The 26,677-nt window shown below is 50.6% G+C and overlaps 1 protein-coding gene across 8 annotated transcripts in view; it reads left to right on the top strand.

Moving 5' to 3' along the window:
• KATNIP (katanin interacting protein) overlaps positions 1–26,677 on the top strand; it is a 183,871-nt gene that overhangs the window by 88,259 nt on the left and 68,935 nt on the right. For all 8 annotated transcript variants that reach the window (XR_014145280.1, XR_014145281.1, XM_081819792.1 and 5 more), the window contains 3 exons: positions 5,212–5,479; positions 11,084–11,215; positions 26,002–26,174. Coding sequence is in view for 6 of the 8 variants with exons in the window: in XM_081819792.1 (XP_081675918.1) it covers positions 5,212–5,479; positions 11,084–11,215; positions 26,002–26,174 (573 nt within the window). In the remaining 2 variants the exon portion in view is untranslated. The remainder of the gene's footprint in view (positions 1–5,211; positions 5,480–11,083; positions 11,216–26,001; positions 26,175–26,677) is intronic.

Genomic DNA, 26,677 nt, shown 5'->3' with positions numbered 1-26,677 from the left:
TTTCTGGAGAAGGTCTCAGGGCTGCTGGATTCCCTGAGTTTCTTCCCATTAGAATTGGTGCCCTGTTATTTGTAAGTCTGGACCACTTGACTGGATACACAAAGTCAGACAGACTCAATGTGGGGTGTGGCTGCTTGCTGCTTTCTGAGTCATCCTTCTGGGGGGATGAGATGAGTCCCAGGGACAGAGATCAGTTACTTTTCAGATAGCTAGCTGTCCGGGCCCCTGCACCCCACTGTCCTTCCCACTCCTGCGGGGAATTTACTTATTTGCAGGAGTCAGGGACAGGATTTAAACAAAAATGTAAATGTATCATTTTTCCTAATTATAAAATTGGAAACATGCTTATCATTAAAAAAATAGTAAGTAAAACAATGGAGAAAAGAAAGTTCTCATCGTGCAACCCCCAGAGAGAACACTGTTAATAGTTGGTAACTATTTTTCCAGACTTTTCACGTGGATATCTGCATACATGCACAGAGACTAATTTTTTAAATTGGACTTATTCTACGTGTACATTCTTCGACTGGCTTGTTTTGCTTAAATTTGTATCTCACTACCTTTCTGAGTAAGTGCACAAGACCTACCTTGTTTTCTCCATGAGGGCCCCTTGAGGCTCCGTTGATGCCTGCTTAGTGAGCATTTAACCCACCTCTTCTTGTTGCACATTTGGAACATTCTCGATTTTCAGTGATCCCTCAGCCATCTGCATATATTAAGACTGAAGGACAAATTCTCAGAGGGACTTGGTCAAAGAGTGTATACACTGTTCATTTCTAGTCAGTCATTCGTCATCACTGCCTCCCAGATGCATCTCCAGAGGCACCCCCTGTCCCCCCTTCTGCTGCCCCCTCCACCTTGCCTCCCCCCCCACTGTAGCTGCACCCCCGTGCCCTGTCTCCACCCTGGCCCTGCCTCTCGAAATTCACTCGGGATCCCAGAGCCATAGCGCCCTTTCAAACCACAAGTCACATAACAGTGTGCCTTTGCTTAGCACCCTTCAGGGGCCTCTTGTGGCCACATAAACCAAAATCCAGACTCTGCCTCGGGGCCTCTAAAGCCCTGCTGTGACCCCTCCCTGCTCCCCGCCCTCCCTCCTCTGGTGCACACTGCCCTCCTGCCGTGGCTGCCTCCTGGCCTTTGCCTCTGCTCTTCCTCCTGCCTGACATGCTCGTGCCCCAGACACTCATCCGGTGGTTGTTCATCAGCCAGCTTTCCCTGACCGGCTTCCAACAGGGGCTTCTCAGCCCACTCACCCTCTGTGCATCATCCAGGCTGGCTCTTTCCTTCACAGTCGTGGCCACAGCAGAAATGCCCCTGTTTCTTTTCCTTTTTTTTTTTTTTTTAAAGATTTTATTTATTTATTTGACAGAGAGAGACACAGCGAGAGCAGGACCACAAGCAGGGGGAGTGGGAGAGGGAGAAGCAGGCTTCCCGCCGAGCAGGGAGCCCGATGCAGGACTCGATCCCAGGACCCTGGGATCATGACCCGAGCCGAAGGCAGACGCCCAACGACTGAGCCACCCAGGCGCCCCCCCGTTTCTTTTTCTTTATGCCCCGATTATCTGAGGCTTCGCCATCTCACTGCCCACCATTACCCCAGCCCTTAGCACGCCTGCGTGCCTGAATAAATTAGTGATGGCAGCCATCACCTCATCCCCTCCTCCCCCAATGGTTGGACCATCACGGAATGCAAAGGAGTTTTCTTTTACACGTGGACAACCTAGAAGGAGTAGGGAGCAGTGGCCGAGGGTCACCTGTCACTATTCTGACACTTCATCACGATGACAAGTCAGACCAGCTCAAAAGCTGTAGGCACTCCAATCTGGGGGGGGCCCCAAAACTCCAGTCACTGAAACTGTGGGGTTGCAACGTGGCAGAGGGGACAAAGAGGCTGGAGGGAGTCTGTTCAGGTGACCATGGGGTCAAGCATCCACTCTGTCGTTGGTGGCTCCACTCTGCTGTAGACATCAGGGATGACCATGGGCCCTGGGACTGACCGGGATTTCCTGGACAGTGACCACAGTCTCCCAGCAAGGAATCGCCCAACTAGTGGTAACCGAAAGCATCTCCAAGTCATTGCCAAATGTCCCCTGGGAGGCGAACTCATCCCAGGTCAGAGCACTACTTTAATAAAACAATTCCGTCAGGCAGGGGTGTGTTAGCCCATTTTTTTTGGGTGCCAAAGACAGATCAGAGGACTTAAGTAACTTGCAAAGGGGTCACCCCAATGATGCCGCCACCTCCAAGGCACGTGGGTGCTGTCCCCCCCTGCTTCCAGCCACCACCTGATCCCTGGCACAGTTTCATCATTTGGCAGATACTTGGCATGCAGCTCCCATGTGCCCAGCAGCGTTCTGTTCACTCGGTCAGCGTCACTGATACTTGGCATAGGCAGGATGGGAGGGAAAGAGCTGGAAGAGACAGTGTCCCCTTGCTGCTGTGACAACCTACAACTTAGTGGCTTCTCAGTCAGAAATCCAAGTTCAGGGGCGCCCGGGTGGCCCAGTCAGTGAAGTGACTGTTTTCGGCTCAGGTCGTGATCCCGGGGTCCTGGGATCGAGCCCCGCATTGGGCTCCCTGCTCCGTGGAGAGCCTGCTTCTCCCTCTGCTTGTGCTCTCTCTCTCTCTCTCTCTCTGACAAATAAATAAATAAAATCTTAAAAAGAAAAAAAAAAAGAAAGAAAGAAGGAAAGCCAAGTTCAGTTCCACTCGTCTAAAATCAAGATGTCAGCAGCCCTGTGTTCCTTAGGAAGGCTGCAAAGGAGAATCCATCTTTTCTTTTCCACCTTCTAGAAGCTGCTGTCATTCCTTGGCTTGTGGCTCTTTCCTCCTTCAAAACCAGCAGTGTAGCATCTCTTCTCCTCCCTGACCTCTGCTTCCGGTTTTATATCTTCTCTCTCTGACTCCCGTCTTCCTGCCTCCCTCTTACAAGGACCCTGGTGATCACATTAGGCCCTCTTGGATAATCCAAGCTAATCTCTCCCATCTCAAGATCCTTAATCACATCCGCAAAGACCCTTTGGCACGTACAGTAACATTCATAGGTCCTAGGGTTTAGAATGTGGCTATCTTTGGGGGCCATTCATTCCACCAACAGCAATCTGCCCTCCGCTCCCAAAGATCCATGTCCATCCCACATATAAAACACATCTATTCCATCCCAAGCTTCCCCATATCTCAACCCGTTACGATATTAAGTCCAGAATATCATCTGTATCTCACCTGCTCAAAACTTCCAAATCTTATCATCTGCATCATCTGAATTAGGTCTGGGTAGGACTCCAGGTAGAACCCCTCTGAGAGCAAAAGCCTCTCCATCTGCGGGCTCGTGAAACTAGAAGACAAGTTATCTGCTCCCAAGTACAATGGTGGGTCAGGCCCAGGGTCACGATGACAGACATTCCCATTACATCAGGGACAAAATGAAAGGAAAAGGGAGACACCAAACCCAAGCAGTTTTGAAATCCCAACTGGGCAAAGCCCATTGGGTTTCAAGGCCATGGAGTAATCCTCTGTGGCAGGGCTCCGGCCTCTGGGCCCATGGCCCCACCCTTGGAGCCATCCTTCCTCTTTCATGGAGGGTGGCACGTGATCGCAGCCGAGTACCATCCTGCTTCCTGAGTGTAGAATTTGGGGAGGACGACAGCCTTCTTTTATTTTGTCCTTCCTCTCTCCTTTCTGGTGCAAGCAGGCAACTTTTGACATCCTCAAAAATCACGTGGTCTCCTACGTACACTTCTTGGATTCCCTCCATTAGACAAGAGGTTCCTTCTCAGATCTTTCCTGGATAATCTTATCTCTGTGCCTGGCGTCTGCTGGGATGTCGAAGAGGATCCATGAGTCCCAGGTCTAGTGTCTTCAGAGAACCCTCCATGTGGTTGAATTCTCTAAACTTTGGATCCTTCTCAAGTACTAGCAAAGGTTGTCCAGCCACGCCTCGGGTTTCTCTCCAGAGCACGCTCTTCTGAGCGCAAATCTCTGCTTGTTAGCATCTTTTGCGACTGGATCGGCCGAGCGTTTCCCAAATCATCAGATCTCAGTTCCAAGTTCCATTTATCACAGAACGATAGGCATAGCCCAGCTAAGCTCCTGCCACTATATCATGGGATCCCCTCTCTAGTTTCCATAACATGTTCCTTGTTTCCTGAGCCCCCACAGGCCAACACCTATGGTATCCATATTTCTACCATCAGGTCTTTTTTAGGACGATTTATCTAGAATGATCAAAGTATTATAGTGCCTCTCCGCTCTTCATGAGCTGTCACTGATTCACAAGGTCCAGGGGTTAGGACACGGACAGCACGGCAACTGTCAAGTTTACTGGTCAACCACCAATATCAAGCAAGTGACATTGATTGCTTCTCATTTTCTCAGAGCTGTGTTAGGCAGCACGAGCTGTGGGAGAAGTATAGCTAGGCTGACCAAACACACTGGCTTGCCCAGGTAGTCCAGTTGGCATTTTCTTGTCCTAGGGTAAACAGACTAGTGCCCATTTTCCCTTTCAAAAGTGTCCTGGCTTCAGTGATTAATTTTCTGGTCACTCCAAGTGTAGATCTTAATGCCTGTCCTTCAGATTGTAAATCTATCTCATGGAGATGAAACACAGATTGAAAAAAAATTATCAAGCAGCTCTGGTTAAGTGCTAAATCTTATGACATCTTAGGTGCTTCTAAACATCCTTCGATACATAGGACAGCTTCCCCCCACAACTATCTGCCAGTCATTGTACCATCTGGAATTTCAAGGGCATTTGGAGGCCTTTGGGATTTCATATTCAGAGTGGGGTCCCTGGACCAGCAGCATTAACATCACCTTGTTAGAAGTGCACATTGTCAAGCCTTGTCCAGGACCCCCTGAATCAGAAACTCTGGGTGGTGGGACCCCATGATCTGTTTAAACAAGCCCCCAGACCAAAACATCTGTAACACACAGACGTGCACACACACACACACACACACACACTCTTAGTGACATCCCAGTTGTGTGGCCACAGTTCATACTATAAATACCACTCTGCTAGAGAGTTGCTCCTTTGTCCCTGTCTTTGTTTTCTCGTCTTCAAAGCGATGACAACCCCATGTGTCGAGGTGATCTTGGTAAATGTTCGTTTGCCGGGAATAGTTCCTTGGTTTTAATGATCTATTTTCAGAGGAGTTTTTCTCAAAGTAACATATTTCATTTTTTGCTTCTCTTCCTGACTTTTGGCAGGAGCTAAGAAAAAGCCTGGAACTTAGTGTAAATCTACAGAGGAAACAAAGAGATTGTTCCAGTGATGAGTATGACTCTATCGAAGAAGAGGTACTCTCTGAGCCCGAGCCCGAGGAGCAGGTGCCGATGGGCCACCCCAGAGAGGACCCCCCTCTTTGCAGTGGGGACTCCGTGCAGAAGGATGTTCCCGAGGACCAGGAGATGAAAGGGCACCCTCCCCAGGGCCCAGACCCCCTCGTGGTGCTGGAATTTAACCCAGCTTCCAAGAGTGAGTCTTGTCTTATGTGGGCATGTCTTTGCCTTTGGTGTGTCTGGGTCTAAGAACAGGACTTGAATTTCTAGCAGTGCTTGGGGTTCAGCTTTGGGGAGACATGCCCACAGGCCAGGGAGATATGTCAGGTCTCTGCTGATTGTGAGAAGCCAAGGCTTCCAAAGACCTACAGATGACCCGGAAATTTCAGATGGTAGGTGTCTGGTGGATGGTTTGGGGGGTCTATCCTGTGCCTTGTAGGATGTGTAGCAGGATCTGCATGCCAACTGGCTAATACATCTGGCTTAAGCAAAAGGGATTATATTGGCTTGGATAACTGAGGAACTGTCAAGGACTCTCCCCTCCCCTCCTTCCCCCTTCCCTTCTCCTTCCCTTCTCTCTTATCTCTTCCTTCCTTTGTCTTGGTACAAGACATTGGTACAAGACCCATTCACAGGTGGGCTCTCCACATACAGACACAGAATTGAGACATTGGCTTTATGCCTCCATCAGAAAGTGGATTTTTCTTCCTCAAAGCTCCAGCAAAGGTCCCAGGCCTGGCTCTTGAACCCACACTGGGTCACATCTCAGAACTTGTCACTGTGGCTCTGATTGACATGGTCCAGCCCATAAGGCTCTGAGTGTGGTTATTGCCGCCCAAACCACGTGGACTGATAGTAGTTTCCAAAGGAAAAATCGAGGTGAATCTGAAGAAGAAGGAAAGCGTGCTGGGCAGGCAGAAATAGCAGCTGTTCGCCAGAGGAGGTTTTCCAGAAGAGACCCTGGAAAGGAGAGTAAAGAAAGCAATTGAGGAGAGGCAGGGAGGGGCCAACCTGCCACAGTCCCCATGCCCAGTCCTGGGTTGGCTTGGTCTCTGCCTGCCCTTCCCTCTCCGTTCCAAGCACATCCTCCTCAAAGAGGTATGTGCCATACTTTCTGAACCAAATATTGAGGCCAACCAGCTGGGAAGCATGACTGAGCCCAAGGGAAGAGAAATGAGGGAATGTCTGAAATCAGGCTGAGTGTATTAGTCTGCTCAGGCTGTGTAACAAAGTACCACAGACTAGGGGGGAGCTTCAACAGCAATGGAAATGTATTTCCTTCTAGTTCCAGAGGCTGCAAGTCCAAGGTCGGGGTGTTAGCAGGTTGTTTCCTTCTTGGGCCTCTCTCCGTGGCTTGTCCCTGGGTGTCTTCCATCTGTGTGGGTCTGTGTGTCCTAATCTCCTCTTCTCACAAGGACACCTGGCAGACTGGATTAGTGCCCACCCTAATTGACTCCTTTTACCCTAATTACCTCTTTAGAGACCCTGTCTCCAAATACAGTCACATTCTGAGGTACTGGGGATTAGACTTGAACATGCGAATTTGGGGGAAAGGGGGTGGGGCGGGATATAATAACAGGCAGCCCTGGAAACTGCACACCTGGTGGTCAATGCCCCCAGAGAAGAGAACATTTGTCCCTCAGACGCTGTGTTCTCTCGCCTTCAAACCTTCGCTTGGGCTGTTCCCTCTGTCCAGGTGCCCACATCTCCTCTCCTCTCCACTCTGAACCCTGAAACCTGGCTCCCTGCTTTCCCCTCAAGACTCAGCTTAGGGGCGGCTTCCTGCAAGAAGCCTCCTTTGCCCTCCCAGCTCAGCCAGGTGGGTTGGTACCTCCTCTGCACCCAGAGCATCATCATGGCACTGGTCTTGCCATGGATTCCGGTTGTCTTGCTCCCCCTCTGGCCTGTGAGCTCTGCCAGGGCCCAGAACTGTGCTGAATAAATAATAATAAATAAATAATAACAATTGCCAGCATTTACTGAATTCTTACTAACATGTACCAAGCGCTACTCCGAGGGCTTAGCATCTATAATCCTTACCACAACGCCAAGGCAAGCCCTGTCAAATGTCCTTGCTTCATAGCTGGGGACCCTGGGGAACAGAGAGGGCAGATAACTTGCCCAAGGTCACACAGCTAGGGAGGGGCAGAGTGGGATTGAATTTGCCAGGAGTCTGAGCCCAGAGCCTGGGCCCTTAATCACTAGGCTGAGTACATAAACCAGATCAAGTTACAAAGCAGTGGCTGGGCTTTGAGGAACCAGTGAGTAACGCCACCCCACTCTGTCTTCTCTCCTAATTGAAACAAATGAGAGATGGGCTTGGGAATCTGATAGGAGAGCAAATGTTCGCCTTTCCAACTGAGAAGAGCCAGCTTGCTGGCTACTCGGTGCTGCCCCTCTGAACTAGGCAGACCCCCGGCCCCAGATGCTGGCCGAGCGCTTCAGTGTGGTGGCAGATGGCCTTGTGCCCTGAGGGCAACCCCGCCGGAGGAGGAAGGGGAGTGGCTGGATTGCGCTTTGATGGCTTCCTGCCACCAGCCTCCCCAACCTCCCCACCTCCCGTCACATCCCCTGTGTCCTCCCTGTGAGTGAGGGCCAGTGCGTGAGTGACACAAAGAAGGGCAGAAGGTAATGCAAGGAGGGGTGCCTGGGTGGCTCAGTGGGTTAAACATCTGACTCTTGATTTCAGCTCAGGTCATGATCTCAGGGTCGTGAGATCGAACCCCAAGTCAGGCTCCATGCTGGGTGTGGAGCCTGCTTAAGATTCTCTCCCTTTCCCCTGCCCCTCCCCCCCCACCGCTCATGTGCATGCTCTCTCTCTCTCTCTCTCTCTCTCGATCGCTCGCTTGCTTGCTCAAAAAAAAAGGAATTCAGGGAGGAGGAGGGAATGGTACCGCCAAGAGTCTTAAATATCGTGAAGACTATAAAACAGGACACTGGTTGGGGGACGGGGCTCAGGGAAGGACCCTGTGAGCTAGAGTGGTCAGAGAAGCCTTCTCAGGAGCTGATGGTGAAGCTGGGACAGGAATGAAGAAGAAGCAGCTGTGGGAACAGCATCCCAGGGGCAGGGAGTAGCAAGCGCAAAGGGCTCGAAGAGGGAGCGAGCTTGGTGTAGGTAGGGACAGGGAAAGGGCCAGTGTGGCTGGAGCCAAGTGAGCATGTGGGGAGTGTGGTACATGATGAGGCTGGTAGGTGATCCCAGGCCACTTTCCATGAAGACTCAAGGGTTCTAGGCTAGCAGCAAGGGTCTGGATCCTTTGGTGCCCTAGAAAATATCCTTGTGTAGACTTGCAAACAAGGAGGGCCATCTTATGCAGAGGAGGGGGAGGTAGATGCAGAGAAGGTGGTTCAGGGCAGGGCTCCAGGTCAGGCGGGCCTGGTCAAATCTCAACTCTGGGACTTCAGACAAACAGCTTGAAACTCAGAGCCCTACTCTATAATAGTATGTATTAGTTTTCTGTTGCTGCTATAACAAATGATGACTAACTCGGTGACTTAAAACAGCATACATTTATTATCTTACGGTTCTGCAGGCCAGAGGTGGGACGCGAGGCTCACTGGGCTAAACTCAGAGTGTCAGCAGGGCTGTGATCCTTCTGGAGGCTCTAGGGGAAAATTTCTCTCACCTTTTCCAGCTTCTAGAGGTTTCCCCATTCCTTGGCTCACGGCCCCTCCCTCCACCTACAGAGCCAGCAACCTTGGGCCTCTCTGCGCCTTTCTCCCAGAGTCCCCTCTCCCTCTGGCCCTCCTTCTGCCTCCCTCCTCCCTCTGCACATGCGTGGGTGTGTTTTATTTCGGTCAAGTACACCTGTTGTATTTTACCATTTTCACCATTGTTTAAGAGCGCTGCTTGGTGTTACTAAGTACAGTCACGCCACTGTGTAACCATCCAAAACTTCCTCATCATCCCAAACTGAAACTCTGACCCTCTTCCACTTTTAAGGACCTTTGTGGATTACACTGGATCCACTGGGATAATCCAAGATAATCTCCCTGGTTTAAGGTTAGCTGATGAGCACTGGGGATTCCCCCGCTGCCTTGTGACTTTGTGGTAGGCAGTCTTTGGGCGGGCCATTATTCAGCCTCCCACTTGCCCCCTGGGATGGCTGGGGAGGTGACTGAGACGGGGTGGGCCAGGGACCTGAGCCAGCGCCAGAGCGCTCCAGAGGTCAAACCCCGTCGGTGCTGGTTGTCACTCTTTGTAGCAGCAGCAGATCTTCAGCACGTAGGGAGCCAGTCTTGTGGTCATTTGCCCCCCTCCATTCTCTGTCTTGTCCCATTGGACATAGCGGGTCTTAGATGTCATCCCTTGGGTCCTGCATTTCAGGCCAGCCAGGGAGCAGCTGCTTCAGGAAGTATATAGAGAAACACACGCATGTCCTTTGTAAAGCCAAGAGGGGATGGTGGAGAGGTTGGTGCAAGTCTGACCCGATACAAGCCCCCAGCCTCCGTCCTGAGCTCCCAAGAATCCCACAGAGCCCTGGATTCTGGGACTCCTTCTCCTCTGGGCCCCCCAGAGGCCCCCAGGATTGCTCTGCTGGAAGTCCTTTCCCATTGCTCTCCCAGCAGGTGGCTCCCAGGGTTGCTGCCTTGCCGGGCCAGGAGGTCTGCACGCAGTGACCTTCACCGTTCTCCCCGCCTGCAGAGTCCATTCTGCTTAGCCACCCCAGCCTCGCTGCCAGCAGGGCTGCTCTTCGGCCTGGCGGTCCTGAGCGTGTCCCCCTCCTGCTCTTAAACCTGTGCTGGCCAGAGCCCTCGCGCCATTTTCCCTGTGCTTGAGCCATTTGCAAACCTTCTGAAGTCACATTTTTTTTTTTTTTGCCACCTCCACAAACCTCCTGTGCTATTTCTTAGCTGTTGTTTAAACAAACACCTTTCTTTTTTTTTTCTCCCTCTCTCTCAATTTCTCTCCCCACTGCCCTTCCTTTCTCTTTCTTTTCTTTAATAATTCTAGGATTGTTCTAAGCAATACTGTCCGTGAAGTCAAGGGTTCGATGGGCCGGTTACATGTTTTTCCATGCACATTCGGTTATGTAACTGCTTAAAAAACATTTGCCCACACGGCATCTAGCGTCATCTCCCGTTCCACCTGTGGTCCAGGCACCCCACTTCGGGAGATGTCGACTCGACAGCATAGCCTGCGGGCCCTTCACTGTCTGGCTCCAGTCACCCCCTCGGGTCCCAGCCGCTCACCTGCCACATAACCTTCCAGCTGCCAAGCCTTCGTACATGCTCTTCCCTGTGTCTGGAATGCCTTATCTTGGTGCCTCTGGTAACATCCTGGTCACCTGTAAGGGCCCTCCACACTGTCTCCTGCACTCCCACCAGCTACATCCTTCAGGCTGCATGCTCCTCCATGCCCCTGGTACTGGAACCTTCTTCCATCTCAGCCCTCCCCTCTTAGCCCTTCCACCATCTTTTCCTCGGCTAGGCTGTGAATGCCTCAGGGGCAGCAAGTGTTTTACCCTACTCTTTCCACCCCAGGATGTCCTTGGTGGCACATTATTTTATGTACCACACTGCCAATTAAACCCAGAACCTCAGCAATGGAAGACTCCACCCTGCTCAGAAATGTTAACATCTGAAAACCTGTACATATCATAGAATATTTCATTTGTTTGCCAAAGTGTGCTGCGTTATTCACATCTCTGATCCCAAACTAGCATGGTGCCTGGCATGAGTAGGGGTTCAACAAATATCTGTTGAATGAATAAGTGAACGAACCGACAGATACCTAAGCAGCATGCCCCAAATTTGCTGGCGTTCCTTGTCTAACATCTAAACCCTTGTTTTCCTACAGGTAATAAAAAGGAAAGGAATTTGTCTGCTAAGCGGAAGGACAACGCTGAGGTTTTCATTCCCAGCAGACCCAAACTGAACTTGAACCCCCAGTCCTCTGCTGTGTTTCCAGACCAGGAGAAGGCATGCTCAAGTAAGAGTTCTGGCGGCCCCTGAGCAGGACTGGGGCTGGGTCCCTCCCAGTGGGATGCTGTGATGGAGGAGTCCTTGCTTGTTACCCTCTTCGTCAAGGCCTAAGCTCACCTTTCACAAATGTATTGTTAGTCAAGGTCTCCAGAGAAACAGAACCAATAGAAGTGTGTGTGTGTGTCTGTGTGTGTGTGTGTGTGTGTGTGTGTAATTCCAGTCTACAGGATGGATCAGCAGGTTGGAGACCCAGAAAGAGCCAGTGTTCCAGTACGAAGGCCATACATACTGGAAGGGCCAATGTTGCAGAGGAAGTCCAGAGGTAGTCTTCTGGAGAATTCTCTCATTGAGAGAGGGTCAGTCTTTTTGTTCTATTCAGTCCTTCAACTGATTGGATGAGGCCCACCCACATTCCAGATGGTAATCTGCTTTATTCGCCAATGAAAATGTTAATCTCATCCAAATACACCTCTTGGAAACACCCAGAATAGTGTTTAACCAACTGGGCTCCCTGTGGCCCAGTCAAATGGACACATGACATCAACCATCACGGTGCCTTTCTCATACTGCAACCAAGATGTGGTTATAATTGAAAACCTATTTTAGTTTTGGTTTTACTTTTTAATTTTGTTTTTACTCTTAAATTAATTTGTTTACTTAATATGGATAATGTCGCATGCAAATGGTACTACATTCTAAAAGTACAAGAGTTGATGGTGAAGTCGGTCTGTTGCTCTTCTAATGAAACGAGACGTTACGTTGATTACTTACCGTGAGCCGGCCACCGCTGTCAGCTTTTAGTCCTCTCACTTATAAGTAAATGATAATCCTTATACATAGCCTTTGAGGTAGGTCCAGGGATTGTCCCCATTTCACAGATGAGGAGCTGCGGTCCAGAGCAGGTGACTCACGTGGCTGGAAAGTGGCCGATGTAGGCCCCAAACCCTGGTGGAGAGACTCCATGCTGTGTCCTGATCAGCAGACTACACGCACTGGAGGCTGTCGGTGAATCCTTGCAGCCTCAAGCCCTGGGTCAGATCCAGGGGCAGAGTGTGCCTGGGGAAGCCACTTGCCTCTGGGTTTGCCCCCCCAAAACAAAGCACCTCAGAGAGTTCAAGGCATCCTGCTATCCCAAGAATTTGGAAGCCTGGGGTGTCCTGGGCAAATATCCAGCCCCAGCCAGCCAGCCTTGTTAGACAAGCAGTCCGTCGGAGCCAGGGGCCCTGACCTCTGTGGCTGGCATCCCACCCGTGTCTCCTGGGAGCTAGAGGGACTGAGGCCTGGGCTCAAAGGCAGATGGAAGGAGAAGTAGCAGAATCAGCCATCATTTACCGAGCGCTAGCTCTAGCTGTGTAAACGTTGTCTCTGGAATCCCCCAGCCTCGGGCTCCGAGGTAAGGATTTGAGAATGAGTCCTTTATTTGGGAGGCGGTCCCTGGTTAGCAGCAGTAAAGAGCTTTATCACCAAGCAAGTTCATGGGCAAGCGGAGCGCCTCCTGGCTGGGGCGTTCTGGGGGCCGGTGCTGAGCACAAGTGTGTATCCTCTGCTCCCCACCCCAGGGCAAGGGAACTAGGCTCTTCCATACCCCTCCCTGGTGCCAGTGGAGCCCAGAGCCAGAGCTGCGGGCAGAGGTTTGGCTGACGGGCTGTGGGCAGGGCAGGACCCGGGCATTATCTGATTAATTCTTACCACAACCCAAACTCCAACCGAAGGAAAGGACACACGAATTTTAGGTAGCAAGTGATTTTATTTTATTTTTTTTTAAGATTATTTATTTGAGAGAGAGAGAGAGCAGAGTGTTCAAGAACACAAGTGGAGGGGGAGGGACGGAGGGAGCAGGAGAAGCAGGCTCCGCTCTGAGCAGGGAACCCGATGCCGGGCTCAATCCCAGGATCATGACCTGAGCCAAAAGCAGATGCTTAACCGACTGAGCCACCCAGGGGCCCTAGGTAGCAAGTGATTTTTAAAAAGTGCCTTTAAGGGAAAGAGTCCGAATTAACCCACGTAACTAAAAAGTTTAGGTGGTGGGATCTTAGGCACAGCTGGATCCAGTGATTAAAATCAGCAGTCTTCCTCTGCCCATCTCCCACTCCAACAGTCTCTGTGCCCTTTGTTCTTAAGCGGGCTCTTAGGGGTGGGGGGACGGGCACCCGTGGCCCTGGGCTTGCAGCCCCCAGCCCAGCCGCCCTGGCAGAAAGCAAGCCTGACCACCTGCTGTAAGTCCTGCCCGTGCACCTACTAGCTCTGTGAGCTCAGGCAAGTTACTTAACCTCTCTGGGCCTCATTCGTCCATCTGCCCAGCAGGGATAAGAACGATACCCTCCTCCGAGGGGTGCTATCAGGATAAAAGGGCTGGAGAGAGGCTCACCTGGCTCAGAGCAGGTGCTCGGCTGGGTCAGCTGGCACCGTCCGCACCAATTCCAGCAAAGCCTCGGAGCTGCTGTTATTCCCGGCTTAAGTCAGGGGTGCTTCCGGGAAGGAGACGGGTGCTGTCAGCAGAGACAGTGGGCTCCAGGCAGGAAAATCCAGGAGATCCCTGTGGATACCGCTGCCCCATTCTCCCATTTCACAGATGAGGAAACCAAGGTTGAGGACATGGAAGTTACCCGCCGAGAGTTAACAGGAAGGACGGCGAAGCCAGGATTCACACCCAGGCTCCAAGGCCCACGCTCTGGGGTGCCGGGCCCGGCTGCTTCCCCCCAGGGCTGGCTGGTCACAGAGGCGGCTTTGGAGGCACCGGGGCAGGGGTGCTGGCCCTGACAAGCCTGGTGGTGACTCGGGCAGTGTTACGGCGCGGGTTTTCAGTCCAGTTTGGGGAGCCCTGGGGTAGGGGGGTGGGGGATTGGGGGAGCCGTTGGGGCCGGCAGTGAGCATCCTGGGGATGTGGCCTGGCCCATGGACAGGGCCAGCCGGGGAGGCTGGGCGACAGGATCCTGGCCCGGGGCTGCAGTCAGGGCATGCCCCAGTCCAGCCCAGTCCAGTCCTGGATGCTGTTCCAGGCAAGGCAACAGGTCATTTGCTGTCTCCTTTGACCTCACCTGCTCTGGGCCTCAGCTTCTCATCTGTGACATGGGGACAATCCCTGGACCTACCTTAAAGGCTATGTATAAGAATTATCATGGAGCACCTACCATGTGCTGGCCCTGGTCCAGGCTCTGGTGATCCAGTGAGCAGCACACTGTCCTCGTCTCTTGGTGTTTATATTTCAGTGGGCAGGGATAGATAACAAATACGAAGATGGGGTGGTGACACCTACCCCCAAGACAGCAACGGGGTACTGCCTGGGCAGTGTGCTTAGAGGAGGCCTCCCTGAGGAGGGGTGACGTGAGCTCAGACCTGGTGAGGTCAAAGGTTCCGTTTGCAGAGGGAAAAGCCTATGCAAAGGCCCTGAGGTAGGAAAGAGCTGCTCAGTTGGCTCAAGAATCAGAAAGAAAGCTGGAGGCCAGAGCATAGCTGCTGAGGGGAGGGCAGCTGAGATAGGGTCACAGAGGTGAGTAGAGGTTGCCATGACCTACTTTACATTGGAACAAGGTCCCTCTGGCTGCCACGTGGAATGTGGCCTGTCGGGAGCCATGGTGGATGTGGGTGACCAGGGAAGAGCCCGTTGCAGAATGCAGAAGGTGGTAACTCGGTCTCTGAGTTTTACCAGTGGCTGGATTCCTGATAGCAGTCGGGCTTGGTGATGAGACTAGTTGTGACTTATCCTGAACGGCCAGGGGCAAGAAGCTGGGCAATGGGGAGCCCACCATGATAGGGCAGGAGAGTCAAAGAGACTCAGCAATGATGGGGGATCCCTGGCTTGTCACTTGTCTGGGGCAGGCCCTGAATCTGTGCCACTAGCGAAGGAGACCCAAGCAAGCCAGGTGCCTGGAGCTGGGGTGTGTCCAGACAGGTCATGTTCAGTGCTAAGCCCACTGCAGGGAGAGTGGGGTCTGATCGGTGGCCTGCTGCAGCGGGGAGTAACCTGGACATGCAACCAGACAGACAGAGCCTGCGGTTGGTGGAGTTGTCTGCATCCACCAACACGAAAAGCCAAAATCCGGTAGATAGAGCTAGGACCAAACTGGTTCCTGGGACTTGTTGGCAAAAGCCAGAGCCTGGAAAGTCACCCGCATGGAGCCCGAGGAAGGTAGATGTAGGAAGGGGAATCACTGTGGAAGTGATATGTCGACAAGGGCATGTCAAAGTCACAGCAGCTGATAGGGTTCGAGATGTCATGTATGTAAAAAGATAATTAAAGATATAGTCTATGGGGTAAAGAGTAAGTTGTAAGATGTCAGAAAAACCTGGTGAATTTTGGATCCATCCGCTTTGGTCAGAAGAAGCCGGAAGGAGAGAGAGAGAAGGGTCCAGGGGACAAGATGAAGGCCGGGTCAACTCTCAGAGCCCCAACAGCAAGTGGAGAGTGCAGGTGGCAATCCCGGGTGGTGGTATTTCTTCAACACCCAAACCAGCTCCACTAACCGCTGCTCGGTATATACTGCTGGTGTTCACCCTTCATGAAAAAATTAAAAAGCGTTTCCAGAAAGTTCCTCCAAAATGAGTTATTGAAAGAAATGAAACCCAGAGTAGTGTGCAGGAAGCCTTCCAGAGCTCATGGTAGAGTGGGAGCCGGACTGTGGTGATCAAGCAACCTTCCCAGCCATCCCACTGCGCTCACTGGGACTTCCCTCCTTCATGTGCGTGCCACGATCACCAGAGTTTCCATGTCTGGGTAATAAAATGAAGAGCCCGCACTTACAAAGCACTGACCCAAAAAAGCTGTGTTTTATACCACACACGTAATCTTGCATTTAATCATCTAAACCACTCCATGCACTAGACACTGCCATTAGCAACAACCATAATACCGAGGAAACCAAGGCACAGAGAGGTTGAGGAATCTCCCCAAAGTCACACAGCCAGTGAGTGGTGAAAGCAGTGTTTGAAAACCTGACTGCAGAGTCTTTTCTTAACCACCCCACTGAGTGCGTTGTCCCTCATGTGCCAACTAAAATGCTATTTGCTTATTACCTATCCACATCAGCCCGGTCCTAATCAAAAACATGCCTAAAAATCAGAGTTGAGTCACTTGCAATATTTTTTCTAATGCTCATTGGTATAAATATATAACTGTTAATATTTTAAAAGTTAAGCCGTGTATCAACTAAAATTGTTTTGAATACTGTATTAGTTTCCTAAGGCTGCTATAACAAAGTACCACAATCTGATTGGGTCAAACAACAGAAATTTATTGCCTCACAGTTCTGGAAGCTAGAAGTCTAAGACCAAGGTGTCATGTTCCTTCTGAAGTCTCTAGAGAAGTATTTGTACCAGGCTTCTCTCCCAGCTTCTGGTAGTTCCTTGACTTGTAGCAACTGACTCCAACCTTCACATGGTGCTCTCCTGTCTGCACATCTGTCTGTGTGTCCAAATTTCCCCTTTGTATAAGGACACCCTATTAGATGTCATGAGATGAAGGCCCACCCTAATGACCTCATCTTAACCCCATCATCTGCAAATACCCTATTTCTAAATAAGTGCACACTGACAGAGCCTAGGGGTTAGGACTTCAGCTTCTTTTATGGGTCACAATTCAACCCATAACACATACCTTCGTATGTGTAAAGTAGAGCTTAGTTAATTTATAATCGGCCATTCTCCAGAAAGTTCTGGCATGTTCTAACATTACATGCAGCATGTGGTATGAGACTGACAAATACATGAGGAAATGAGAGTGAAGAGAAGACTAGAGGACAAAAAATAGGAGGAAGCCAGGGGGTGAACAAACGGGTACATGGGGGAGTTCAGTAGTGACTCTGAGCTTCCTGGCCACCCTGGCAGGGGGGAACATGCATTCATATAAAAAAAATGCATGTCACTGGGTCCCTCTGATAAAAATCAGATTGCCAGCTATCCCTAGTTCTTGGTTCTTAGAGCAATTTGTCCCATCAGCTCCCCTCAAGAGGACACCGTCTGAGGTCCTGGAATCTTCATTTTGAACATTTTGTATTGCTCTCAAATATTCTTGGCCCCTACATAAGCTAAATTTGAAGAAAGTTGGAAACCATGGCATCGTCACCACCCTCGTACTGGGACTATGGTGGAGCCACTTTTCACACAGGGATTAGGTTCTAAAGGTCAGAAAAAGTGCAGGCAGTGGCCAAAGAAACCTTTGGAAATCCCTCAAACTGATGATGAAGGGCAGCATATATGTGTAGATACGGCTCTGCATAGACCACCCCATACAGACCTATCATCTTTATTTTTTTTTTTTAAAGATTTTATTTATTTATTTGACAGAGAGATAGACAGAAGAGCACAAGCAGAGGGAGTGGCAGAGGGAGAGGGAGAAGCAGGCTCTGCACTGAGCAGGGAACCCGATGCAGGACTCGATCCCAGGACCCTGAGATCATGACCTGAGCCGAAGGCAGACGCTTAACCATCTGAGCCACCTAGGTGCCCTGGACCTATCATCTTTAGTAAGCCCCAGAGCATTGTCTCTCCAGGGCAGGAACAATCCCAGCTTCTTGGCCAAGCACCAGATGAAGCAGGTGGCTTCATTTTGGGTCTGGGCTGCAATGAAAATGTGTGTTTTTAGACATTGGCATTATGCTAAGGACACTGGATGTTCACACCCCCAGAGGCATGAGGAACCTGACACTTCCCGAGAAGACAGTGGAATCAAATCAGCTCACCCTTTCCAGGCAAAATCTGGACTGCTTACATGCTTTATATTTGTAGGGGGCTGTGTTTTGAGAAGCATGCGCAAATGAGCCTCCTTATATCTTCCCGGTGAATGGAACCTTTTATCACCACATTGTCTCCTGTTCAGTCTAGTGATGCTCCCTTTGCCCTAAAGCCCACCAGCTTTTTTTTCTGGTCACTGTTTACATGGTGTGTCTTCCTTTGTCCTTTTGCTTTCAAACTTTCTCCTTCCTTACGTTGAGGTTTGTCTCTCATAAGCAGCATGTAATTGGATTTTATTTTTATCCTCTAACAATCTACATGTTTTAATGGGCACATTTAGTCCATTTACATTTAATGTAATTGCTGATATACTTGAGTTTAAATCTACTATTGTATTGTTTGCTTTTTATTAGTTCTGCCTGTTTTATGTTCCTCTTTCTCTCCTTTGTTGCCCTCTTTTGAACTGATTACTTTCCGTTGTTCCTCTTTTCCCTTTCTATTAGCTTGTTAGCTATACATCCTTTTATTATTCTTTCAGTCACTACCCAAGATTGCAACACACATTCTTGACTTATTTGAGTCTACTTTAAATTAGCAAGTTTACCACTTCCCATTCAGTGCAGAAAGACCATTCTGCCAAAGTCCAGAGTCTTATAACATAGTTAATCAGTGTTCGTTATTAATAGCAAGTGACAGAAGTCCAAACTGGCTGAAGCAACAAAGGAAAACATATTGCTCCCAGACCTGGGAAGTCCAGGACTATAGATTTGGTCTCAGGCATGGTGGGATCTAGGTGCCCAGATGATATCACCAGTTTCTTCATCACTTAGCTCTAGTCTTCTCTATTCCAGCAGGTCTCAAACTTGGAATGTGCATCAGAATTATTTGCAAAGCAAATGAAAACACAGATTTTTGGCCACAGCCCCAGTTCCTAATTCAGTGCATCTAGAACGGAGCCTAAGTATTTTAATCACCTAACAAGTTCCGATGATGCCGATGTTGCTGGCCCAGGGACCACACGTTGAGAACCACATCTCTAGCCTCAGGCATGGCCCACAGATGGCCCCCAGGGGCTCTAGGCTCTCTTATTGGCTTAGCAACCTTAGGGAAAGGGACTGCTCCTTTCCTAATAATTCCAGCAGAGCCCAAGAAACAGCTCTCGCCTGAACGGATCTCTAATCTCCGTGGTCAGGGAGAGGCAGTTCTCTCCTTGCCCCAGTCTGGGCCAGGAGTGGGGTCAGATCTGTCCAAACTCTGTAGCCTGAGAAGAGTGGGGAGGGGCCAGTGCCCTGAAGGAAAACATGGGTGCTGTGCAGGTGGACGCTGCTACAGCGAAGTCAGAAGCAACTGTTATTCAGCTCATAAATTAAGCAGGCTGGACATGTTGCTACAGATTCTCCAGAGACAGGATCAAAGGACCGTCCTATGCAAAAGGGAAGAGTGGAGACATTTAGTCAGGGTGCCGTGGGGAGCCCTGATTGCCTTCCTTGAAAATCATATGCATTCCTGGGCTGAAGAGCCAGCGGCAAAAAGATGAGTATTAGAGTTACAGACAGCACCTGCCCACCGAGAGACCCAGAGAAGCTCTCGAGACGAGAAAACACAGGCCTTGATGAGCCGTGTGTATCAGCTATTTACAGCTGCCTAACAAGCCACCCCAAAATGCAGTGGCTTGAAACAGCAAACCTTTTACTTGCGCTCAGGAGTCGGCAGGTGGGCTGGGTGGCTCCACCATGAGCTGGCCTGGGTGGTCTCAGATGGCCAGTCACTCACATGACTGGCAGGCCACTTGGCCCTCAGACATCGGCTGGGATGACCATCTCTGTTCCACGTGGTCTCACTAGCCAGCACATGGTGGTCTCGGGGTAGCAAGAGAGGACACACCCCAATGTGTAAGTGCTTTTTAAAGACTCTGCTTGGTCATGCTCATCCGATGACCTGTTGGCCAAAGAAAGGCACCAGGCCAAGCCCAGTCAGAGAGACAGACTCCACCCCTTGCATCACGGTGCAGAAGCAGCACACCTCGAGGTGGGAGGGGAGGAATGAGCGGACACTTGTCATGGTCTCTTACACCATGGGGAGCGTGCGGCCTGAGGAGGCTGCACTGTGGTGAAATGCATTGATGTCTGCAGTACTCGGGTAGACCATTGTCCCGGGCGCAGCCCCCTACCTGCCCACCTGCCGGTTGGATGTTAGAGGTGAGTGTGGGCATCTCAGGACAAAACAGGGCTAAGGCAGCTGTTTCCCTGGGCCTTTTGCCGCACAAATTAGTGCACAGTTTCCAGGCTGATGGGCACCCGACCACAGCGAGTGGGGGTGCGCTCTGGAACCCGGAGGGCTTATAACCCATCTGACGGGGGCACCGCTACCCAGCTCCAGCCTATGATTGCCACATGGGAATGCCAGTCAGGGGTTACCAGATTGTATGATTTTTCAGGAGACCCCAGGAATTCCAATTTTCAGGTGTATTTCCTCTTTAAAAAAAAAAAAAAAAAAGAGCTTGCTAGCTATTTGCAATTTGAAAAAAAAGTAAAAGTCACACAACACACATCTGCAGCTGGATTTGGCCTGTGGGCCGCTGGCTTACCATCTTCACCATAAACCCATAAACCTGTGTTGTTCTCAGATGTAATATCTACCCTTTCAGTGGATTCCCAGGTGACCTCAGAGGCCACACATGTGTGGTAAGGGGTTATTTTGCTGAGACTCTGAATGTGAGCTTTTTCGAGTCCCAGCTAGCAGGTGGGAACAAGTCACCTAGCCGGTGAGCCGACCGGCAGCCCCACATCTTCCTCTCCTCTCTTCTCCTATGACGTGTGTCGTATCCACGGCAAATCTCCCGTGTTGATATGCTCTTTGTTTCTCTGGGAGAGAGAGCCAAGGCAAGTTTTGGCAAGGCAAAGAGCAAGTGAAGTTAACGGAAGAGGGATGGTTTTCTACCAGAAAAGAGCAGTGTGGGAGAAATTAAAATGTGCAGTTTGGTTCTTGCTGGTGGCACAAATTTATTGTGTGAATAAATCTGCCATTCTCTAAGTGTATGACGAAAATAAATCCACCCTCATGTGGTGGTCAGGCTGGTGCAAAACAGGCTTGCCCAAGTGAGCAATGAGAGCATCCAAACGAGTTAAAAGGTGGTTGCCTCATGTGTCGTGAGGAAATGCACAGTAAACACAAGCTGGTCAGCAGAAATGTAGTTCAGGAGGACGCAGGTACCGTGTGCCGACGTTTCTGGGAAGCTGCGGGTGGGGAAGGCTGTGGCAGTGGAGCTGTGGGGTTGACCTTCACTCGGAGAAAGGGTGATTTAATTTTTAAAAGCATCTTCTTAGCATAATATGACTCAAAGGGCACAGGCAGCTCGCAATGATCATGCTGCCGGGGGGAGCATTCCCTCCCAAGGGAAAGATGCTTGGGGCAGAAGAGTTTCTACAGACAAAACAGGACCCCCCTGAAAGAAAAAGCCTTACTCAGTATCCTTGTCAAAGAAGAGGTGACCCTAGAGTTGCAGCGACCAAGGACAGATGGTTGTCTCGGGTGCCCTGTTCCACCCCAGCCCCAGACCACCAAGGCACCAGAGGGCAGGTCACTTGCCCACAGAAAGATGGTAAAAAAGGAAGGGCTCGCCACCCAGCTCTTTTTAGAGCGATTCTATACATGCTCCATGTGGAAAATGGAGAAGGAGCTCATGAATTGCGGGTTCTGCTGGTCCTGGCGCTGCCTGAGCCTTCCATCAACACGGGGGTTTGTGCCCCTTCCCATGTCGGAGCGTGAGCACATGTGTTTAGCTTAACACATGACCTCAGTCCCTTATTTATAGAATCACCTATAGGATCGGAAGGGGCCTTGAATTTTTCAGCTCTGCTTTCCTGCAGTTGGTGGAGGAAACGGTATGTGTTAGTGAAATTCACAAAACCCGAAACTGACAAGGTTTGAGGTGGAAATCATTTTCTGTACATCCCTTGGACAGAAATCATCATGCCAGGTGCCAGGGTGGTAGCATGAGGCCTGTTGGGCCGACGTGGCCTCGAGAACACACGAGAATGGAGCCCAAGACCTCTCCACCCTCCTGCCCACTCCAGCCTGCCCTGCCATTCCTCATCTGCCAAGCCCCACCCACCTCAGGGCCTTGGCACCTGCTGTTCCCTTGGCCGGGAACAGCCTCCCCATGTGGGTATTCACAGGGTTCACTGCCTTCAGGTCTCCACTCAGATGTCACCTTCCCTAACCAAGTGTCTCAAAGAGTGTCCCTTTCCCTGCGTCGTCTCTGGCCTTCACCCTGCTTTGTTTCTTGTAGTGCTTGTCTCCACCTGCCGGTAGATCCAATGTGCACCTGCCTGATCCCCGTCTATCTGCCCCGTGACTGTGAGGTCTGTGAGCAGGGGGCATGTCATTCCACAGCCTAGTGAAGGTTGAGAGCTTGTGTCATTAATACCTTTGCCTTGGGGCGCCTGGGTGGCTCAGTCGTTGAGTGTCTGCCTTCGGCTCAGGTCATGATCCCAGGGTCCTAGGATCGAGCTCCGCGTCGGGCTCCCTGCTCTGTGGGAGGCTTGCTTCTCCCTCTCCCCCTCCCCCTGCTTGTGTTCCCTCTCTCGCTGTGTCTCTCTCTGTCAAATAAATAAATAAATAAAGTCTTTAAAAAAAAAAATACCTTTGCCTTGCTGGGAACCCATTTCAGCTTCAGCCACCCTTGGGGCAAGGGTGTGGATTTTTCTGTTCCAGCTTCAGTGTAGCTTAAGACCAGGTCCTTTAGCTTCTTTTCACTCCTCCTCCCTGTCCCTGTCCCCCCAGCCACTCCCAGGACCTGAGCCCGTTATGGCCCTCTGCATCCCTTTTACTCACCCGCATTTCCACACCAATAAGGATCCCTGCCCTCATCAGCCTGTTAAGCTGAGCTGCTTCCAATCCTCCTTTCTGCTCTGTTTGGGTATTTGTTTTACCTTCTCATTCCCTCTCCCCTCCCCCTGCCCCGTTGCAGAGCAGACCAAGTCCCTGATAAGAAGGGCCAACAAGGAAGACTATAAAGTGGCCTTGACTGGGGATGAGCAGAATCCTGGGTCACTTTTCCAGCAGCTCCTTACCTTTCTGTCCCTAGGAGCAGCACTGGGGCAATGACAAGAGACAGTACATAACCCACTTGCCAGCCATCCGCAGGCATGCAAGGTTCCTTTGGGTGCCCTTGACCCTCCTGGGAGAGTGGCTTGGACTTGTCGTGACCTTGGGGGAGGCCGGCCCTTCGGGCTCTCTTAGCCTTTGTAAGGTTTCTTTTCTTTTTTTTTTTTTTTAAGATTTTATTTATTTGAGAGCGAGAGCGAGAGAGAGAGAATGAGAGAGAGAACATGAGAGGGGGTAAGGTCAGAGGGAGAAGCAGACTCCCTGCCGAGCAGGAAGCCCGATGCGGGACTCGATCCCAGGACTCCAGGATCATGACCTGAGCCGAAGGCAGTCGCTTAACCAACTGAGCCACCCAGGCGCCCCTGTAAGGTTTCTTAAAAACCAGAATATGTCCATGAACAAATAAAATTCAGGGGATTTCACATAGATTTCAGATTCTAGCTTTTCTTAGAAAAAAAAATGACAATACTGAGAGTGTAGCCTTATATGGCAGGTGTTGGCCGGAGCTGGGCTCTGGCCCCTGGCCCGGGGCATTCAAATTCACAGCCACTCCCTGGGTGTCTGGGAGAAACTGATACCCCCTCATTTTAGTTTAGCTTTCCCATAAAAAACCCAAGGTTTCCCATCAGCCCAGTGCCCGGCCATACTGGAAGCCAACCTGGTGGAGCTGCTATGTTTCCTTTCCTCTCCTCCCAATGCCATTCGGGATGTTGCTGCTAGAACAGTCCTTCAGATGCAACACTCTAACACAGCATAGTGGAAGGGTCAAGTGCTGCAAGGAATCTCCAGTACTCAATGTGGATGGATGGACTTAAGTACTCGGTATTCAAAGGATGCTGTTGTATAGATCCTAAGAGGCCACCTGTGAATTCCCAGTTTGTTAGAGGCCAGCTTCAGTGGCGATCTTTGACATTACTGCTACATGATACAATCCAGTTGCTTCTGCTGAATTCACATCTCCAGAGCAGACCTTCTCCCAAACTCAAGACTCGAGTGTGTACATGTGACTCGATGGCCCCACTGGGATGCCCGAATCACATCTTGGACCCAGTCTGTCCTAACTTGAGCCCCTGCTCTCTGCTCCCAAACCTGTACCACCCACAGCCCTCGCAGCTCAACCCGTCCTGTCTCCCAGCCACATCCACATTGTCAGGACGCCCCACGGGCTCTATCTGCAGCTAGAAACTTCTGGAAACCTAGTCTCCCGGCTCTCACCTCCACCTCCCTTCATTCGGTCCCCGACTCAGCACCTAAGTCAGGTCAAGTCCTCCCCTGCTCTAGAGCCTACAGTGGCTCCCCATTTCACTCAGAGTAACGGCCTCGCGGTGACCTCCACAGCTCTGAGTGACCCGGCCCTCCCCCCGCCCCCATACTCAAGCCCCCTCAACCTGTGTGCCCTGCTGCCCGCAGCACCTGGCTGTTCTGTGAACACAACACCCACGGGTCTCACCGCGCCAGTGCCCGGAGCATAGCATCACCCTGCAGCCCCACTCTGTTCTTCCAGAACATGTTCTGACATCTAACACTCTATTTTGTTTATTATTCCCCCGGCTGTTTGTCCTACTTTACAAGGGTGGGGTTCTCGATCTGTCTCGTCACCGCTGGGTCCCCAGTGCCGAGGACAGAACCAGGCACAGTGGCACTCCAGAAATATTTGCCGAGGGGATGAAAGTCAATAGGTAAAAGCCTCTTTAAGCATTCCAATAGAAACATTTTGAGCCGTTCTATTTTTAAATGGAGTTGTTTTTTTTTTTTTCTAATATTGAAAGAATCCACACATAAGTAATTGAGAGGTTGTTATAGTGACCCCCATGTGTCCATTACCTGGCCTTGGCAATCGTGAATTGATGGCCAATGTCGTTTCATCTACATCCCCACCCACTGCCCAGATGATTAAGAAGCAAATTCAAGTCATCACTTCGTTTTATCTGCAGATAGTTTAGTATGCTTTTCTTTTTCTGCTGCATAGCCCTCTGTTGGGTGGGTGTACCGTAATTTATTTTATTCAGCCAGTCTTACTGGGTGCTGTTTGCATGTTACTTTATACTTTATAAAACCAATTGTCCCTTCCTTGGAACTTCTGGAATCGACTGCAGCATTGCGATGCTTTTTTCTTAAATTGAGATGTAAAGTCTTTGCAATTCTTGTTACCCGTGGAAAAACAAACCAAAATAAAGTAAAATATTCCCAAGCAACCATCTGTCTCCATGATAGCATGTATTATTCCTCTTAGGTACTTTGTTAGAGCGTTAATTGTTTACAACTTTTTAGTCAGATACGATTTCAAATTTAAAGTTGCAAGGATAGTACAAATGATCCTCCATATACCCTCCAGCCCCACTCACTGGCTGTTAATATTTTGTCCCAGTTGATTGATTGAGTGATTGATTGATTTTTTTTTTTTTAAGTAAGCTCCAGGCCCAACGTGGGGCTTGAACTCACGACCCCAAGATCAAGAGTCTCATGCTCAACCGACTGAGACGGTCAGGTGCCCCTTGTTCCCACTGATTTATATTTGTACTGTGTGTGTGTGTGTGTGTGTGTGTGTGTTTTAACCATTTGAGATTAAGTTGCAGACATCATTCCCCCTTTACCCCTGAACACTGCAGTGTGTATCTCCTAAGAGTGGTGCGTTCATTTTCCATTAGCACAGCACACTTAGGAAATTCAGGAGAGTTAACATTACTACAATACTATTATCTACACCACACACTATATTGGGGTTTCTGCACTTGCCACAGTAACGTCCCGCACTCCAGTGTCCCCACCCCCACCCCTGCCCAGGATCCAGCGACAGGACCGACCCCCGCATTCTGTTGCCATGGCTGCCCAGTCTCCTTTAATTTGGAATCCCTCTCCAGGCTTTTTTTTTTTCTTTGTCTGGCATGACCTTGACATTTTTGGAGAGTACAGGCCAGTTGTTTTATAGAATGTTCCTCAATTCGGGGCTAAGAGATTTTGAGCTACACTCCAGAAATGCAATCTAAAGGTGCACCCCCTGTTTCCCACCCGCAGGACCCGGAAGCCGCCGAGAGAGACCCCTCTCAGCCACCCGAAAACCCGTGCACGAGGCTGAGGACCGAGAGGAAGACGCCTCAGCCGTGCTCAGGGCCATCCAGGTGGAGAACGAAGCCCTGCAGAGGGCGCTCCTCAGCAAAAAGGCTGAGCCCCCTGCCGGCCCACTACAGGTGTGTTCAGGGGCAGAGGGGAGGGACCAGAGAGGAGGCTCCTCAGGGACCCGGTGGTTTATCTGAGCAGCACTTGCAAAGAGAGACATTATGTAGGCATCCCCGAACTTAGACTAGCTGCACGTCCGCTGCTCGATGCACAGTTGCTCCCGGACCTGCCAAAGTTCCCTGTTTCCTTCCCCTTCTTCTTTGTTTACTTCTGAAAGCCTAAGGTGGATGCCAGTTTGCCTCCAATCCTTGCTGATCTCCCTGCAGGCCCTGGATACCTTAGACCAGGGGCTGCAAACTGGTGGGTCAGAGAAAGAATGGAGTAGACCACAGCCCTGGCTGCTCTGGAAAGACCTCATTCCCCAGAGCACGAGTCCCTCGGGCCTCCGCAGCCCTTAGCGGTCCCTGTTGTCCTGCTGTGCCCCACTGCACCTGTTCCAGAAACTTCCCTGGCCTGGCAAGTGTTTGAGTTTGTGTCCACCGCCTTCAGCTTTGCACAAGAAGCAGGAGGGTAC

This window comes from Leptonychotes weddellii, chromosome 5 (genome assembly GCF_054177405.1).
Source record: "Leptonychotes weddellii isolate Sample4059 chromosome 5, ASM5417740v2, whole genome shotgun sequence".
NCBI classification, from domain to species: Eukaryota; Metazoa; Chordata; class Mammalia; order Carnivora; family Phocidae; genus Leptonychotes; species Leptonychotes weddellii.
This window is presented reverse-complemented; position numbering and strand designations above follow the sequence as displayed.